Here is a 20,664-nt window from a genome sequence, read left to right on the forward strand (position 1 = left end):
CCTGCTGAGCAGAGAGCCCGATGCAGGGCTCGATCCCAGGACCCTGAGATCATGACCTGAGCTGAAGGCAGCGGCTTAACCCACTGAGCCACCCAGGCGCCCCTACTTTTTTCATTTTAATAATTTCCCAAAACTCTTAATTTTAACAAACTCAAAACATTTCCTGTTTAAGAAAATTATATACTACCGTGCTGCTCTTGGTATATAAATGTTGCTTGTGGTAGTATCGGTGGTGGTGGCATTGGTGGTGGCAGCAGTGGTGGTGGCAGTGGTTGTGGTGGCATCGGTGGTGGTGGCAGCTGTGGTGGTAGCATTGGTGCTGGTGGCAGCTGTGGTGGTAGCGTTGGTCGTGGTGGCATTGGTGGTGGTGGCAGCTGTGGTGGTGGCAGCGGTGGTGGTGGTGGTGGTGGTGGTGGTGGTGGCAACTGCTGTGGCAAAGGCTCTTGGATATAAGGTGGTGGAAATTCCCCTTGAGCTGGGGGATACATAAGTTGAGGACCTTGTGGATACATAGGAGGGGATGGTCCAATGAAGTGTGATACTTGTGGTATAGGAGCAGGCATGGTTGTACGATAGTCACTTGTCTGAGGCACAATGATGATTTTGCGAATGCCATTTTCTTCCACCACCTAAGTTGGAAGACAGAACCATATAAACATATTAGAATTAATAAAAGTTGTCATTTTAAAACTAAGTTAGAATTATATCCTGTGCTCTTAATTTAGAAAACCTAAGGGATCAAAAAGTAATAATCAATTGAAACTATGTCAAGCAAAAGACAAGATAATTCTTCCTCATCTCCATATGTATGGCTTTCAAAAAGGTAATTTTTTAACAATAGATAATATATTGACGTTGTTTAAAACCATAAAGTATAAAAAAATGTAAAATTTCCCTCCTAAATCATATCTACTATTGTTCTTAGTTTCTTATGAATCCTTCCAGAATTTGTCTATACAAGCAAGAATATAGATTCTTATTTTCCCTCTGTATTACATAAAAAGAAACATTATTTGCATTATTACTATCTGTACCTTGCCTTTTACACTTAGCAATGTATCTTAAAGATCTTATTATATCAGTACATAGAACTACCCCACTGTTTTGCATAGCTGCATAGTACTCCATTATTTGGATATCCTCCATTGTACACAGTCCTCCATTGACAAGTGTGTGCATTGTTTGCAGCCTTCCATGATCACAAACGATATTGTAATGAATAATTTTGTACATTTATTATTCCAAATTTGTGAAAAACACATCTGTAGGATAAATTCTTCAAAGTGGCATTGCTAGGTGAAACGGTATATGCATTTGTATTTTTGTTAGTTATTGTTGAAATAGGTAATTCCATTTAGAATCAAACCATATTATATTGACTTATTTATCATGTTATTGATTTCCACAGCTGTGCAATAGGAAAAGACATATTCCCAGTTATAAAATTTAGAGGCCATGAAATCTCTTATTAATGTCTATAGGAGACATACTTCCCTGTCCACTTTAGTGCTTGGTAAATATTTGAGGAATTTATAAAAAAATGCCCTTTGTTGTCCAGCACCTGAGAATGAAATATTACTGAACAGAAAATATGTAATTTTAGGGACCAAAGCTTACACACTATCAAAAGCCATTACTGTAATAGGTAATCAAGACTGGTTACAGTACTCAGAAACAAAAAACAATAGAAGATTAATGAATATGATGAGATGCAAATTCATTAGATGAGTAAGGACTTATTTACAAGACAACCTAAGGGAGATTTGGTTAAGTTTGACTGCATTTTTTTTTAGCAATGATGATAATAAAATGAACAACTAAATGGTATTTCAGAAGTTCTATCATATAGTGACATAATAACTGTTAAATGATGCTTTAGGGCTAGATACTAAATAAAACCATACTCATAGGGGCGCCTGGGTGGCTCAGTGGGTTAAGCCTCTGCTTTCAGCTCAGGTCATGATCCCGGGATCCTGGGATCTAGCCTTGTATCGGGCTCTCTGCTCGGCAGGGAGCCTGCTTCCCTTCCTCTCTCTCTGCCTGCCTCTTGGCCTACTTGTGGTCTCTCTCTGTCAAATAAATAAATAAAAATCTTTAAACAAAAACAAACAAACAAACAAACAAAAAATCATACTCATATACCTGAGACATGTAACCAGGAGGAAGATATATTGGTGGCAGGGTACCACTTGGTGACATCAGAGGTACATCAGCGGGTCCTAAAAGAGAATTATTACTAATAAATTCCTTAATAACTTTAAACAAAGTCAATTTAGCTTTTCACAGTGAAAACCAGCTCCAAGCTTTTACAACAGCCAACCATTTTCAAAGTGTCTGTTGCTTACTTGCAAGGGAAACTAGGTATGAATGTAGATGAATCAATGGAAATTCATCACAACTGATGGAAAATAAAGCACATAATGGGGATTGGACGAAGTTTATATTATAAAAACATTGGCAAATTTAAACACTAATAAAAAGGAAGTATCAGCTTTCCAGTAAATTGTTCTTTTACTTATGTATATACTGAATAATAAAAGTTTTACTCTGAACCATAAAATAGATTTCTTTTAGTGATGTTACATAAGAAAACTTTAATTTTAAGCTTTTCATTGATAATAGCAAAGTGAAATAGCTTTTAGAAAACAGAATAATATAGAGAAGGACCCAATGCTACTCATGATACCCTATATTTACACTAGATAGTCTTACTGTCTTAAACATACAATTGCATAGGAACTAAAAATCCAACACAGAATGGAAACTTTTATGAGTCATCATTCTTTTGTTTATCTGAATTATAATTATTGCTTAGTTTTAAAAATCTATATCGCTCTCAAGTCCTAGAATGGTATTTACTTTTAATAATGGGGAAAATAATATGAGTTTGTAATAAACTTTATATAGCAGCCATATGGAATCCATTGCTAAATGATAATTTTTAAAAAACTGATAATCTTTTGAAAAATTTTTGAGACATAGCTCTAAAGCACTTCAGGATACAAAATAATTGGCATAAGAACAAAAACAATCATCACAATTTGAAATAATATTAAATCTTGTATGAAGTAAATGTTAATTTCATATTACTATGGAATCAATTCTATGTGCTATACATTTGCTATGTATGTATACATATATATATAGCAAACTAAAATGTATATATAAATAATTTATCCCCCTCCTGTATAGCGTTGTATCTTGAATACCTAGTTCAGTGCTAGAACATGATAGGCACTAAAAGAATACTTGAATGTATGAGTGAATGAGCTCTCTGAAGGCCTCGGTCGTCCTCTCCTATAAGAAAAGAATCTAAAACTATCAATCACTGTCAGTGTATGCCAGATGTGAACTTTTTCAAGTGAAATTACTGAATTAATCTTCAATTAAAAAAAGTAACTTACATGAAGATCTCTGGTAAGACTAGCAACACGAGCCCTAGTTATTATATTGATACTATGCTCCTATGAGGACCATATAAATTTAAGATTCCATCTGGCTCAGATGGGAAGGGATACTAATGGAATAGATTACTAGTAAAGTCATTTCATACTAATATTTAAATTTACCCTATTTGCTTTCAAGAAACACACATCTAATTATACTTCTACTGACCTTGGATATTCTGAATATTCCCGTCATCAGACTTGATGGTGAGGGTCTCCCCAGGGTTAACTTGAACCAATATAATCTAGAAATAAACCATTCTTTGGTGACATACTTTTCTGTTAATTAATCTAAGAAAAATCATTGTCATTTTTTAAAACTTTTATTTAAATTCCAGTTAGTTAACATACAATGTAATATTAGTACCAAGTGTATTATTTAGTGATTTAACACTTACATACAGTACCCAATGCTCATCAAAACAAGTACATTCCTTAATCCTCATCATATATTTAACCCATCCCCCTAATCCCTCCATGCTGGCAACCAACAGTTTGTTCTCTGTAGTTAAGGGCCCACTTCTTGCTTCCTCCTTTTTTCCTTCATTCATTTGTTTTGTTTCTTAAATCCCACATATGAGTGGAATCATATGGTATTTGTCTTTCTCTGACATTTCACCTTAGCATTATGCTCTCTAGCTCCATCTGTGTCATTGCAAATGTCAAGAATTCATTCTTTTTTATGCCTGAATAATATTCCATTGTGTATATATATACACCACATCTTCTTTATCCATTCATGAGTCAATGCACATTTGTACTGTTTCCATAATCTGGCTATTGTAGATAATGCAGCTATAAACATGGAGGTGCATATATCCCTTCAGATTGGTATTTTTGTATCCATTTGGTAAATACCTAGTAGTGCAATTGTGGATCATAAAGTGGTTCTATTTTTAACTTTTTGAGGAACAAGACAGGTATGTCCACTCTCACTTTTATTTAACATAGTCTCACAAAACCTAGTCACAGCAATCGGACAACAAAAGCAATAAAAGACTTTCAACCTGGCAAAGAAAAATCAAACTTTCACTATTTGCAGGTGACATGATACTCTATATAGAAAACCCCAAAAGACCCCACCCTAAAATTGCTATAACTGGTGCAGGAATTCAGCAAAGTTGCAAGATAAAAATCAATGCATGGAAGTCAGTTGCATTTCTATACACCAATAATGAAGCAACAGAAAGAAATTAAGTAATCAGTTCCATTTACAATTGCACAAAAACCATAAGATATCTTGGAATAAACCTAACCAAAGAGTAAACAACCTGTGATCTGAAAACTGTAGAACACTTATGAAAGAAATTGAAGTTGACGCAAAGAAATGGACAACCATTCCTTGCTCATGGGTTAGACCAAATATTGTTAAAATGCCTATATTATCAAAAGCAGTCTACACCTTTAATACAATCGCTATCAAAATACCACCAACATCTTTGCAGAGTTAGAACAAACAATCCTAAACTTCGCATGGAACCACAAAATACCCCAAATAACCAAAGCAATCTTGAAAAAGAAAAGCAAAGCTGGAGGCATCACAATTCCAGACTTCCAAGTTATACTTTAAAGCTATAGTCATCAAGATAGTATGGTACTGGCATAAAAACAGACACATGAAAAATGAAACTTGACCACTTTCTTGTACCATGCACAAAAATAAACTCAAAATGGATGAAAGACCTAAGTGTGAGACAGGAAACCATTAAAATCATAGAAGAGAACAAAGGCAGCAACCTCTTGGACACTGGCTGTAGCAATATCTTACTAGATATGTCTCCTGAGGCAAGGGAAACAAAAAGCAAAAACAGACTATTGGAATTTCATTCAGGATAAAAATCTTCTGCACAGTGAAGGAAATAATCAACAAAATTAAAAAGCAGCCTATGGAATCAGAGATGATATTTGCAAATGACTTATCAGAAAAAGAGCTTGTATCCAAAATCTATAAAGAACTTATAAAACTCAGCACCCCCAAAGATAATCCAGTTAAAAAAGAACATACATAAATAATGAATCATGGAACACTACATCAAAAACCAATGAAGTACTGTATGGTGACTAATCTAACATGAAAAAAATAAAAAAGAACTGAACTGCAAAAAAAAAAAAAAAAAGACATGAATAGACATTTTTCCAAAGAAGACATCCAGATGGCCAACAGACACATGAAAAGATGTTCAACATCACTGACCATCAGAGAAATGCAAATCAAAACTACAATGAGATAGTACCTCACACTTATCAGAATGACTAAAATTAACACAAGAAATAATACGTGTTGGTGAGGATCTGGAGAGAGGGGAACCTTCATACTCTCTTGTTGGTGGGAATGCAAACTGGTGCATCCACTCTGGAAAACAGTATGGAGGTTCATTATTCTTAATTTGAAAAATATTCAAACTCACTAGTTACTGGGATCTGAAATGCTCAAGAAGAAGAGTACATTAGGATCAATGGGCACTTAGGAGAAATTCAATATCCCTAAATAATGGGTCCTCCCCCAACCAAGTAAAATTTTATATAATAATGTCATAGAAAATAGGTTCATTGACATGGAAAGACCAATTCCTACTCTCCAGGAAAAATAAAAACACAAAAAAAGAAAAACAGAAAACAAAACTTGTCTGATGGTAAAATTCAGATGTACTTGTTGTATCCAGTATTGAGGACAAGAAGGCCATCTGGTATATCTTTTGGGATGAGTCACTGTTTGTGAATAATTAGTAGTATATTGTGTTCCAGCAGTGTTGTCCAGATGATAATTCTGCATCTAGTAAAAAAGAAAGGGCACTTAATTTCAAGCAGGTCATTTTTATCTCAGTTCCTTTTGATATTGTGATGTCAAATCAAATTCTAATCCAGAAGTACAATATTTACTTTTTTTTTGAACTCCGAAGAAAAAAGTTAAGTGATCTCTTCACCCTATATATGTAGGTAAGACCTTTCCTGAATAGGGATGCCTGGGTAGCTCAGTGTCAGTTAAATGGATGATTTCAGCTCAGGTCATGATCTCAATGTCCTAGGGTTGAGCTCCACATCAGGCTCTGTGCACAGTGGGGAATTTGCTTCAGTCTCTCTCTCTCACTCTGCCCTTCCCTTGATTTCTCTCTCTAAATAAATGAATCCTTAAAAAAACTTTTCTTGAATAGATTTCTTCAAATGAATAAATGCTAAATCTATAACATGTTCTTTCTTGAGACCAATTTTGTAGGTAGAAGTCATTGCTGCTCAAAACAATACCTTTAAATATTAGAAAATTGAACTCAAAGATAAGGAGTATGAAAGAAGGTTAGTCTGCTTTACAGTCATATTTTTAGACTATTCATCAGAAGATACCGTCTGTGGATAGTATAAACTTTCAACACCAGGACTTTTAAGCTGGTCGAAGGAGGCTGGAAAAACAGCTAAAGCAACCCAAAAGGAGGTTATATGTGACCTAAGCTAATGTTAAATGTCTCTAGTGGGATTTTTAAAAGCATACAAGGAAGATAAATCAATGTTTGTGTAAAGACTGAAAACTTATAAACTAAGTGACCAATCATAAAAATGATACACTTTTTCTAAATAAAAGCCAATACTGGATTCAAGAAGGATTTGATCAGTTATAATGAAAAAAGAAAAAGCAAAAGTATCCTTACCTGATGCATGGGTTCGCCATTGATAACTGATGCCATGGGAGGTATTTCAGTAAGAGTAGGTGCAACCCCTTGTTCATCCATGTCTAAAAAGATTGGCTTTCACAGTAAGTGGTGTTTCTAAAGCGTGTAATCATAAATTAAACAAGTGAAGTCAAAGTAGTGATTTTAAATGACAAAATATGATGATCTACTCCTTAGAAAAGCCATTTTAAATACTTTTTCTCTCCAAAAATGTTACTTAACTGAAATTGTTTTATGGCAACATTTCAAAATAATCATTGGTCTTCATAAATAAAAATACATGAAAATTGGTGTCAAGATATTGGAATAGTTTTCTTCACTCATGAAAACAAGTGAAGATAGCTTCATTTCACAGTGTGAAGAATTGTTTAGTTAAACAAGTCATTGGTCAATTTGATCCATTTAGATCAAGTCCAATTAATTTCCAATCTATGATTTCAACTGCCAAATAAGACTTCATACTGATTAGAAGGCTGTAATAATTAACTAGATTCCTTTAAAAAGATAAGAACATAGAAATTACCTTAACTCAGATACTAAACCCAAATATCTTAAACATAACACAAAGCTTCAAACCCAAACCTTTAGACTTAAAATACTTTCCAGGTTCAAATACCTCATGTGTAGATGGCACCAAGTGATGAAATATGGTAGGTTAGCCCAGATCCTTGATTCCATAAACACTTGGACAAAAATCAGAAGGAAATATATGATTCTTTTGAAGGTGGAGAAAGAGGATACTCAAGAGAGGACGTTTCAGAGCTAGTCAAGTCCTCCAAATGAAGTGTACTGTTGTGCTTCACAACTCCTTGGTAACACTGATGTAAAAGAATGTTCGCTATGTCATAATTCTAGTCACTACTTACATCATTTCCTTACCAAGATTTTTATATAGTCTTAAGAGACTTTTTACTGCAAATACAATTTTTCATAAATGAGAGACTAAACATTTTTTAAAAGATTTTATTTATTTATTTGACAGAGAGAGAGACTGTGAGAGAGGGAACACAAGCAGGAGGACTGGGAGAAGGAGAGGGAGAAGCAGACTTCCCATTGAGCAGGGAGCCCCATGTGGGGCTCGATCCCAGGACCCTGGGATCATGACCTGAGCCAAAGGCAGACACTTAACAACGAAGCATCCCATTGCTCCTCAAATTTTTTTAGAAAGAAAACTTGGGAATTATAAAGACATATGGAGCCTATGTAGCAGGAAAATGTGTATGTTCTCTTAGGTTAACAATAGAGGAACTAGCTACATACTTAATGTTCTTTTAAAATATCTACTCAACAGTGAAAAGAACTTTAGACTAATTTAAATCTCTCTTGTTTTACCACAGAATTTTTTCCACTTACAGCTAAAGTAATTGTTCTTCAGCTCTTTCAAATACTGTATTGATCAAGATTTAAAGCAACATGCAATGACATTTTACAAATAGAGATTATGGCAACAAACTCTTGACATGTGTGTGTAAATCCCTTCCCAACTCTTAACGTCTTAATTTTCATCAGAACTTCCAATCACTGGTGCACATGATATGTCATATTAGAGTTTACCACTGAGATGGTGGTCCAAGATGGCAGAGGAGTAGGAGAACTAAATTTCGCCTGGTCCCAGGAATTCAGATAGATAATTATCAAACCATTTTGAACACTTACAAACTCAACGGAAGATCGAAGAAAAGAATAGTAGCAACTCTATGAACAGAAAATTGACTGACCACTTTCTGCAAGGTAGGACTTGTGGATTAAGTGAATCTGAGGCAATATATGGGAAGATAGACTCCGGGGAGGTGGGGGAAGGGAACCTCCATCAGCCGACTACTAGCAAGTGACAGAGCAGAGGAGCACAAAATCTGAACTTTGAGAAGTCTGCTCTGCTGAGGGACATTGCTCCAGTGGCCAAGCAGGGTGTGGAACCCTTGCTGGGACAGTGTGGTCTCAGGACCCTCAGGGTCACAGAAAGACCAGGGGTGTCTGAGTGCAGCAGAGCTCCTAGGTATTGGAATGGGGAAGCTGGTGTCAAAGATGAAGCTGAGGAGTGGGCTCTAAACTGTGATCCACAGCCCAACAAGTGGCAGAGCTGGGGAGAGTCCCCTTCCTCCCCCAAGAGCAGCAGCACAGGAGCACACTGCAGGAATCTGCTGGGTTTGGAGGCTCCAAATGGGGCCATGGGCCAGAGACAGAAATGCTTGGTAACAGCTGGCTGAGCATGGATTGTGGACAAAGACCAGGGAGACAGGAGTGATTGACTGCATTTCTCTGAGGACTCACTGAAGAGTGGGGCCCTGAGTTCTTGGCTCCTCTGGGGCCAGAGATTGGGAGGCCACCATTTTCATTCTCATCCTCAAAAGCTATACGGAAAGCTTTCAGGGCGCAAAAGCTACTGAGAGGAAACCTGAGCAGATTACTTAGCCTGGACCCTGGCAAGGGTGGTGCAATTCCACCTGGATAAAACATTTGAGAATCACGGCAACAGGCCCTTCTCCCAGAAGATCAGTGAGAACATTCAGCCAAGACCAAGTTTACTGATTAATGAGAACTGCAAAACTACAGAGCTAGGGGAATACAGCACATAGAATTCATGGCTTTTTCCCCATGATTCTTTAGTCTTTCAAAGTTAATTATTTTTATTTTATTTTTTCAGTGTTCCAAGATTCATTGATTATGCACCACACCCAGTGCTCCATGTAATATGTAACTCCCTTAATACTCAACACCAGGCTCACCTATCCCCCCACACTCGTCCCTTCCTAAACCCTCAGTATGTTTCTTAGAATCTACAGTCTCTCATGGTTTGTCTCCCCCTCCAATTTCCCCCAACTGACTTTTCCTGTCCTTCTCCTAATGTCCTCCATGCTATTCCTCATGCTCCACAAGTAAGTGAAACCATAAGATAATTGACTTTCTCTGACTTTTTTCACTCAGCATAATTTCCTCCAATCCCAAGCATATTGCTGCAAAAGTTGGATGGAGGCATAATATTCCATTATGTATTTGGAACACATCTTCTTTAACCTTTCATCTGTTGAAGGGCATATTGACTTTTTCCACAGTTTGATGTTTGTGGCCATTGCTGCTATGAACATTGGGGCATAGGTGGCCCTTCTTTTCACCACATCTGTATCTTTGGGGTAAATAACCAGTAGTGCAATTGTATGGTCATAGGGTAGCTCTATTTTTAATTTCTCTAGGAATCTCAACACTGTTTTCCAGAGTGGCTGCACCAACCTGCATTCCCACCAACAGTGTATGAGGTTCCCCTTTTTCCACATCCTCTCCAACCCTTGTTGTCTACTATCTTGTTGATTTTGGCCATTCTAAGTGGTGTAAAGTGGTGTCTCAATGTGGTTTTGATCTGAATCTCCCTGATGGCTAATGATGACGAACATTTTTCATGTCCGTTATCCATTTGTACATCTTCTTTGGAGAAGTGTCTGTTCATGTCTTCTGCCCATTTTTTGATATGATTATCTGTTTTGTATGTGTTGAGTTTGAGGAGCTCTTTATAGATCCTGGATATCATCCTTTTGTCTGTACTGTCATTTGCAAATGTCTTCTCCCATTCAGTGGGTTGCCTCTTTGTTTTGTTGACTGTTTCCTTTGCTGTGCAGAAGCTTTTGATCTTGATGAAGTCCCAAAAGTTCATTTTTGCTTTTGCTTCCTTTGCCTTTTGGAGACGTATCTTGAAAGAAGTTGCTGTGGCTGATGTCAAAGAGGTTACTGCCTATGTTCTCCTCTAGGATTTTGGTAGATTCCTACTTCACATTGAAGTCTTTTATTCATTTTGAGTTTATCTTTGTGTATGGTATAAGAGAATGGTTGAGTTTCATTCTTCTACACATAGCTGTCCAATTTTCCCAGCACCATTTATTGAAGAGACTGTCTTTTTGCCACTGTATATTTTTTCCTGCTTTGTCGAAGATTATTTGACCACAGAGTTGAGGGTCCATATCTGGGCTCTCTACTCTGTTCCACTGATCTATGTGTCTGTTTTTATGCCAGTATCATGCTGTCTTGGTGATCACAGCTTTGTAGTAAAGCTTGAAATCAGGCAACGTGATGCCCCCAGTTTTGTTTCTTGTTTTCAAAATTTCCTTAGCAATTCCAGATCTCTTCTGGTTCCATACAAATTTTAGGATTTTTTTGTTCCAGTTCTTTGAAAAATGCTGGTGGAATTTTGATCGGGATGGCATTGAAAGTATAGATGGCTCTAGGCAGTATAGACATTTTGACAAATTTATTCTTCTGATCCATGGGCATGTGGACAGCCTTCCCTTTAAGATCAGGAACATGACAAGGATGTCCACTCTCATCACTCTTGTTCAACATTGTATTAGAAGTCCTAGCAACAGCAATCAGACAACAAAGAGAAATGAAAGGTATCCAAATTGGCAATGAAGAAGTCAAACTTTCTCTCTTCGCAGATGACATGATACTTTATATGGAAAACCCAAAAGACTCCACCCCCAAACTACCAGAACTCATACAGCCATTCAGTAATGTGGCAGGATACAAAGTCAATGTACATAAATCAGTTGTTTTCTTATACACTAGCAATGAAAACACAGAAAGGGAAATTAGAGAATCGATTCGATTTACTATAGCACCAAGAACTGTTAGATACCTGGGAATAAACCTAACCAAAGAGGTAAAAGATCTGTACTTGAGGAACTACAGAACACTCATGAAAGAAGTCTAAGAAGACAGGAAAAGATGTAAGACCATCCCATACTCTCATATCAGATGAATAAACATTGTTAAAATGCTATACTGCCTAGAGCAATCTATACTTTTAATGCCATTCTGGTCAAAATTCCACTGGTATTTTTCAAAGAGCTGGAGCAAATAATCCTAAAATTTGTATTGAATCAGAAGAGACACCAAATTGCTAAGGAAATGTTGAAAAAGAAAAACAAAACTGGTGGCATCACGTTGCCTGATTTCAAGCTTTACTACAAAGCTGTGATCACCAAGACAGCATGATACTGGCATAAAAACAGACACATAGATCAGTGGAACAGAGTAGAGAGCCCAGATATGGACCCTCAACTCTGTGGTCAAATAATCTTCGACAAAGCAGGAAAAAATATACAGCCGAAAAAAGACAGTCTTTTCAATAAATGGTGCTGGGAAAATTAGACAGCTATATGCAGAAGAATGAAACTCAACCATTCTCTTACACCATACACAAAGATAAACTCAAAATGGATAAAAGACCTCAATGTGAGACAGGAATCCATCAGAACCTTAGAGGAGAACATAGGCAGTAACCTCTTTGACATCAGCCACAGCAACTTCTTTCAAGATACGTCTCCAAAAGGCAAAGGAAGCAAAAGCAAAAATGAACTTTTGGGACTTCATCAAGATCAAAAGCTTCTGCACAGCAAAGGAAACAGTCAACAAAACAAAGAGGCAACCCACTGAATGGGAGAAGACATTTGCAAATGACAGTACAGACAAAAGGATGATATCCAGGATCTATAAAGAGCTCCTCAAACTCAACACATACAAAACAGATAATCATATCAAAAAATGGGCAGAAGACATGAACAGACACTTCTCCAAAGAAGATGTACAAATGGATAACGGACATGAAAAATGTTCGTCATCATTAGCCATCAGGGAGATTCAGATCAAAACCACATTGAGACACCACCTTACACCACTTAGAATGGCCAAAATCAACAAGATAGTAGACAACAAGGGTTGGAGAGGATGTGGAAAAAGGGGAACCTCATACACTGTTGGTGGGAATGCAGGTTGGTGCAGCCACTCTGGAAAACAGTGTTGAGATTCCTTAAGAAATTAAAAATAGAGCTTCCCTCCATCAAAATCCTTGAGGAGAACACAGGCAGCAACCTCTTCGACCTCAGCCGCAGCAACATCTTCCTAGGAACATCGCCAAAGGCAAGGGAAGCAAGGGCAAAAATGAACTATTGGGATTTTATCAAGATCAAAAGCTTTTGCACAGCAAAGGAAACAGTTAACAAAACCAAAAGACAACTGACAGAATGGGAGAAGATATTTGCAAATGACATATCATATAAAGGGCTAGTGTCCAAAATCTATAAAGAACTTAGCAAACTCAACACCCAAAGAACAAAGAATCTAATCAAGAAATGGGCAGAAGACATGAACAGACATTTCTGCAAAGAAGACATCCAGATGGCCAACAGACACATGAAAAAGTGCTCCATATCACTCGGCATCAGGGAAATACAAATCAAAACCACAATGAAATATCACCTCACACCACTTAGAATGGCCAAAATTAACAAGACAGGAAACAACATGTGTTGGAGAGGATGTGGAAAAAGGGGAACCTCTTACACTGTTGGTGGGAATGCAGGTTGGTGCAGCCACACAAGTCAGGAAATGACAGATGCTGGCGAGGATACGGAGAAAGGGGAACCCTCCTACACTGTTGGTGGGAATGCAAGCTGGTGCAACCACTCTGGAAAACAGCATGGAGGTTCCTCAAAATGTTGAAAATAGAACTACCCTATGACCCAGCGATTGCACTGCTGGGTATTTACCCTAAAGATACAAACGTAGTGATCCGAAGGGGCACGTGCACCCGAATGTTTATAGCAGCAATGTCTACAATAGCCAAACTATGGAAAGAACCTAGATGTCCATCAACAGACGAATGGATAACGAAGATGTGGTATATATACACGATGGAATACTATGCAGCCATCAAAAGAAATGAAATCTTGCCATTTGCACCAACGTGGATGGAACTAGAGGGTATCATGCTTAGCGAAATAAGTCAATCGGAGAAAGACAACTATCATACGATCTCCCTGATATGAGGGAGAGGAGATACAACATGGGGGGTTAAGGGGGTAGGAGAAGAGTAAATGAAACAAGATGGGATTGGGAAGGAGACAAACCATAAGTGACTCTTAATCTCACAAAACAAACTGAAGGTTGCTGGGGGAGGGGGTTGGGGAGGTGGGGTTGTGGACATTGGGGAGGGAATGTGCTATGGTGAGTGCTGTGAAGTGTGTAAACCTGGCGATTCACAGACCTGTATCCCTGGGGATAAAAATATATTATATGTTTATAAAAAATAAAATTAAAAAAATTAAAAAATAATAGAGCTTCCCTATGACCCTGCAATTGCACTACTGGGTATTTACCCCAGAGATACAGATGTAGTGAATAGAAGGGCCATCTGTACCCCAATGTTCATAGCAGCATTGGCCATGGTCGCCAAACTTTGGAAAGAACCAAGATGCCCTTCAACGGATGAATGGATAAGGAAGATGTGGTCCATATACACTATGGAGTATTATGCTTCCATCAGAAAGGATGAATACCCAACTTTTGTAGCAACATGGACAGGACTGGAAGAGATTATGCTGAGTGAAATAAGTCAAGCAGAGAGAGTCAATTATCATATGATTTCACTTATTTGTGGAGCATAACAAATAACATGGAGGACATGGGGAGATGGAGAGGAGAAGGGTGTTGAGGGAAATTGGAGGAGGAGATGAACCATGAGAGACTATGGACTCTGAAAAACAATCTGAGGGTTTTGAAGGAGTTGGGGGTGGGAGGTTGGGGGAGCCTGGTGGTGGGTATTATGGAGGGCACGTATTGCATGGAGCACTGGGTGTGGTGCATAAACAATGAATTCTGTTACACTGAAAAGAAATTAAATTAAAAAAGAAAAAAAATAAAATATTAATTATGCTTTCAAACTTTTATGAGAGAATGTCAAGTCAAAGAAGGAACAGCATGCTCAAGAGTGGGGCAGGGCTTGGTGGGGGTGGGGTGGTGTTGGGTGGGTAGTGGTTTAAGGCTATTGGTGGGAGAAAAGTGTTGATATATCCCTGCAAGGTGCTGTAAATTATGAATGAATGCTGCTTACGGTCCTTGATTCCTTTGAATCATTTGTGAAGATACTAATCAAATAATTGCTTTCCTAAATGAATTGGCATCAGCAAAACACGCTGAGAACAATTAATTTTTCCTATTATCAGGGATTGCTTACCTAAGGACAAATTTGGGAAAGAGAAACTTGCAAGTACACTACTGAGAGAAACTCAGACAATTTGATTCAAAGGATTGCATAAAGCACCCATTCAAGTAAGTCTTTAATAATAATAATAATAATAATAATAATAATAATAGAAAAGCAAGGACATTATCACCTAGTTTTTTTAGCTTTAGAAAAGTCAACAATTGACAGAAATAATAATGAGTATGCTCAACATTTGATGCAAAGATTAAAAAAAACAAACAAACAACAAGAAACACAACCCAGTGATTTCCAAACAAATTAACCTCTCAACCCTAAGCCACAAATACTGATCCCTTAGGTGGTTAAATTAAAAAACGCCCAGTTTTGTGCATGGCTCCAATGTACAATTCAAGGAATCTACATATCTCCCTTCAATACAATAAGCTCCTGGTTCACTTACCAGTCAATGTCTACGGAAAAGGAAAAAAAAAAGGTAAGATTGAAATCAACACTGGGCAGAAATCGATAAAACTTTCCTGAAAACCATCTTCCCACCCGCCGGACTCTGTAACTAACCACACAAGAAACTATAATTGCTGCAAAGTCCAGGAACATAGAAAGTAGAAAAAAAGATAACTCTCCAAAAGCAGGTCACACTCCACATATTTCCCAGCCGGAATAGTGCATTCCAAATAGGAAGAGACCAAACTACGTTGACCCATTCGAGGTGGGAGAAGATAAATGACCGGGCTGGAAAAAGCAGCCACCAAATACAAAAACAAGCGGTGAAATGAAGCTAAAAGAAGAAAGAGGAATGGGCAAGACCTACTTAGCCCCAGAGCTAAATGTGTGGCTTTGGCTTGGGGCAGGGTTGGGGGGTGAGGGTGCAGATAAAATGTCCTTCCAGAAGGCACCCCAATAGCTGGTCAAGAAATGAAGCTTTTATACTGTCCTAGACTAAATGAGGTGCCAGATGTAAAAGGAGCCATAGATCTCTCATTGCCCTTCCCCCACCTCGGACTCTTCTACCCCAAAATATCCCCTCACCTTCTCCAGAGGACCTCAGCAGCCTCGTAATTCTATGGATCACCATCCCAGCAATAAGTGAACTCAGCTTCAGGCCTGGCAGCCTCATCAGCGTCATGCTACTCGGCGTGTTCCATTCAGTCACTAGGACATCGGTGCCCTTTCCCAGCGCACAAATCCCCATGCAGAAGTCCTGACAGAGGCCGTTCATGCCCACTTGCCATCTCCAAGCATGCCAACAGCCATTGGGGCAGAAGAAAGGCAGCAAGTTAGGAGCTACAGCAACAGCTGTTAACCCAAAGACTGGAAGGGGAGGGGCAGGAAAGAAAAAGCGAGAGGAAGAGAAAAAGAAGAGTGGCTGCCATAGCCTCAGGCCAGTCCCAGAGTGAACACTGACTGTTCACCAAGTGGGGAGGGGGTTGGGTGGGTATGGAAGTGACTCCTCTCTGGCCTCTCCTCCCTAGGTGATCAAAGAGACCTCATTCTTTCCCATCTTTCCAGTCTCTTTGCTTTAAACATTTAAGGTTCCCCTTAACTCCTGGACCTCAGCTTTGTGATGTGCACACAAGTTATCTCAGGAAGAACTGGGATGGTACGTGGATCTGCTCTAAGACCTCAACATCTGGGGTCAACAGTGTGCAGGGGACAACCTCAGCATGGCACACCTCTGAGCTCTGCTGAGCAGGGTGAAATAGGCCCCTGAAGGGGCCTGGTTGGACGACATTGCCCACCGGGGAAGGTTATATAACTGATGGAAGTTTTTCCGTGGGCCCCTCTTGAGCCTTTTCACATTCTTCTCTAGTCCTCTTAGCCAAAGGATTAGGAGTGACTGTAGAGAGGCCCCTTTTCATGTGGCTAAGAGTTGGGAGCCTACCTGGATGTGGCAGGTCCTCCTAGATCATTTCCAGATATGTCCTGCACAACTGTCAGGTGCTGCAGCCTTGCCCTTTGAAAGAAAGTCTTCTAAAGACAGTGACTCAGAGTGTGCCTTCCCGGGACTGGGAAGGGAGTGCCACTGCTCCGGAGTTCTTTTATAGGAGAGCCTTAGCTCACTGTATATCATGCTATTCTTTTCACTCATTTGTGCATTCGTGGGACCCTCCAAACTTTTCTTCCATTCTCTTGAGATTAGTACTCCCAATCTGCAAACCTATCTTCCTGGATGATTTATTGTGTGAATTCTGTTTCTTAAGGGTCTGCAGCAGCTGCAGGCCTGACATGAAAGAGGAAAGTTGAATCATAGGATTGGACACGAATGTTCTCTAACAAAAGGATTTGTGAGGGCAAAGGTCAGGGGCACTTAAAAAAATACTAAAACTTACAAGGAATGGCATGGCCAAGCTTGCTCTTCCCCACCAACCCTCCACCCTCTCCAATAAATTGATTTGAGAGACTTCCCAACTTGGCTAAGACCAGAGTAAACAAACTGTCTTTTAAGAGTTGTAGAATTGTTCATGTTTGACAAGAGACAAATGTCAGTAGCCGAGTTTGGGGAATGGTGATTCTCAAAGGGGTTCAGTCAATTCAATTAAATCCAACTGCCTTTATTGAGAATTTACTGCTGCTGGCATCAGAGAGAGGGAGAGAGAGAAAGAGAGAGAGACACGCTTCTAGGGGAGGTGAGATGCTTCCCAACTGCCTAAACTGAGGCAACCTCATGAAAAAGTTTGGGAGGTTGGAGGGTATCTGTGGGGGCAACAAGATCGGAAGACATCAGCCAAGTAGGAATGGCTCTGGGGAATGAAGTTGGCTGCTGTCTGTCCCAAACACACCAAAGTAAAACTAGTGGGAAGAGAGGCTGCAGGCAGAGCAAAGGACAAAGTGAGCTCACAGGTAGAGCACTGGGTTGGAACCATGGGAATTGGGGAGAGGGAGCTAACAAGCAAATTCAGGAAACTGTAAGACATATAGCTAAAGGAGCCTTCCCCTCGGATCTGGAGGAAAAACAAGTTTTGGAAGTTTGGGACAAAGTTGAGCAGGAGAACAAGCAAAAATAAAATGAAGAATATTGACAGATCTACTCATAAATTATGGAATAAAACATGTAAACCTTTGGAACAGGAGCTGCCCACACATTTTATTTAAAGGGGAAAGTGAAGTCCATTGAGGTGAAGAAAGTTGCTATTTAGTGGCAAGATCGGTCTCCTGACTCTTAAACCTATGTGCTCATCAGCAGCCACATCCTCAAAGTGTGGATAAAAGAGGCCTGCACTTCATTTAGCAGCACTGCAATTTGCTTAGTTTAAGAGAGGTTCTAGACTTGAGGAAGGCTGCCACAGTTGAAAGAAGGGAAAAGTTGTTGGTTTTTCAAAGAGCAGGATCCATGTCTTACTCACGTTTCTACCCCTTTCTCATGATCTCCTGGGTGGTAGCTTTCAAATGACCCAAGAAATAGTAAGATCAAGCTGGGTAGTATGATTAAGGGCTCCCTATAAGCTGTTTTTGTCACTGAGTGTGTTTGTAAGTGACTTAATGTCTTTTGGTGGAGACATTTGAAAGTGTGCGCACACAGATAACTTATTTGCCAGGCAAATGACAAGTAGCTCATAGGGATTTACCACTAAAAGAATTTAGTCTAGTTCTGGATAACCATGAAAATAGAAAATTTGGGAAAGTGGAATGTGGATATGGTATACTGAAATCATCTTCTGTGAGGTGTAGTGACCAGGTTGGACATGAATAATTCAATCACCAAGGAATCTTAGAAACTAGAAGTACAATCCTTGCAAATAGTGATACTATGCAAGTATACAGATGCACCCACCTTCATTTAAGAGTACTTGGGTTAGGAACTAAGAAATGTGAGTCTTATTCAAAAAAATTTTACAATTTGACATTATTAATAGGGATTGTGTTATAAATAAGGATTAAATTCTAAAGAAGTCCCCCAAATCACCTGTCAAACAAGAGAAGACCAAGTTAAAATAATTCTTGGTACTAAACAAAGTGCATCAAAAAAGCAAATAAACAATTTTTTATTTTGGTAAAATTCACATTATGTAAAATTATCAATTTTTATTTATCTTTGAAAATTGTGGTAAAATACACATAACATGGACTGTGCAATTTTAGCCACTTAAAATTTTTTAAAATTTGAGTATTGTTGACACACAAAGTTACATTGGTTTCAGGTCTACAACATAGTGATTCACCTTCTCTATAAATTATGCTATGATTACCAAAAGTGTAGCTACCATCTGTCACCTAGAGGTTATTATGTAAAATAAGACTGAGAAAGACAAATATAATCTTAACCACTTTTAAATGTCAGTTCAGTAGTGTTAAGTACATTCATATTTTTGTCTAAACTGTCTCCAGAACTCTTCTTATCTTGCAAAATTGAAACTCTATACCAATAAAACAATTCCTTATTCTCCTTTCCTTTGAGCCTCTGACAATTACCTTTTATTTTCTGTATCTATGAATTTGACTACTCTAGTTGCCTCATATAAATTGATCATAGAGTATTTGTCTTTTTGTGACTGGTTTATTTCATTTAGCATAATATTTTGAAGCTTCATCCATGTTGTAACATGTGTTAGATTTCTTTCCTTTTCAAGGTTCTATAATGTTTCATTGTATGTGCATACCAATTTTGCTTACCCATTCACCCATTGATGGATATGGGTAGATTCCAACTTTCAACTACTGTGAATAATGCTGCTATGACATAAATGTGCACACATCTCTTCAAAACTTGCTTTTCATTCATTTGGGTATATACCTAGAAGTGGAATTGCTAGATCAAGGTAAATCTATTTTTAATTTTTGGAAGAAATACCATAGTGTTTTCCATAATGGCCACATAATTTTACATTCCTACACACAATGGAAAAGGGATCCAATTTCTGCACATTCTCGGCAACATTTTCTTTCTCTCTCTCTCTCTCTCTCTTTTTTCCATAGTAGCCACCCTAATGGGTATGAGGTAGTATCTCATTGTGATTCTGATCTTCACTTTCCTAATGATTAATGAAGTTAAACATATTTTCGTGTACATGGTCATTTGTATATCTTCTTTGGAGAAATTCAAATTAAAGTCCCTTGCCCATTTTTCTATCAAGTTGTTGTTGTTGTTGAGTTTTAGGAGTTCCTTTTTTTAAAGATTTATTTTAATTCAGTTAGTTAACACAGATAAGTATTAGTTTCAGGTATACAATGTAGTGATCTTTTTGTGCTTTTTTTTTTTAAAGATTTTATTTATTTATTTGACAGACAGAGATTACAAGTAGGCAGAGGCAGGCAGAGAGAGAGGAGGAAGCAGGCTCTCCACGGAACAGAGAGTCCAACGTGGGAATCGATCCCAGCAACGTGGGAATCGATCCCAGCACCCTGGGATCATGACCAGAGCTGAAGGCAGAGGCTTTAACCCACTGAGCCACCCAGGCGCCCCTCTTTTTGTGCTTTTTTTAAAAAAAATTTATTTAACTCTTCTTAAGTTTTTATTTGAATTCAGTTAGTTTAGAGTCTTATATTAGATTCAGACATACAACATAGTGTTCAACATTTCCATACAATGCCTTGTGCTCATTACAAGAAATGCACTCCTTAATCCATA

General features: G+C 38.3%; 1 protein-coding gene across 1 annotated transcript in view; it reads right to left on the reverse strand.

Annotated features, from left to right (window-relative positions):
• LOC116856923 (fibronectin type III domain containing protein 3C1-like) overlaps window positions 1-7,897 on the reverse strand; it is a 51,550-nt gene extending 43,653 nt beyond the window's left edge. The window contains exons 1-6 of the mRNA XM_032840643.1: window positions 7,725-7,897; window positions 7,088-7,204; window positions 6,097-6,219; window positions 3,616-3,691; window positions 2,143-2,219; window positions 188-629 (exon numbers count right to left, since the gene is read on the reverse strand). Coding sequence (XP_032696534.1) covers window positions 188-629; window positions 2,143-2,219; window positions 3,616-3,691; window positions 6,097-6,219; window positions 7,088-7,168 — 799 coding nt within the window. The 5' untranslated portion in view covers window positions 7,169-7,204; window positions 7,725-7,897. The remainder of the gene's footprint in view (window positions 1-187; window positions 630-2,142; window positions 2,220-3,615; window positions 3,692-6,096; window positions 6,220-7,087; window positions 7,205-7,724) is intronic.
• Between the last annotated feature and the right edge of the window lie 12,767 nt (window positions 7,898-20,664).

This window comes from Lontra canadensis, unplaced genomic scaffold, assembly GCF_010015895.1.
Source record: "Lontra canadensis isolate GAN:19392208 unplaced genomic scaffold, GSC_riverotter_1.0 scaffold114, whole genome shotgun sequence".
In the NCBI taxonomy this organism is placed as follows: Eukaryota; Metazoa; Chordata; class Mammalia; order Carnivora; family Mustelidae; genus Lontra; species Lontra canadensis.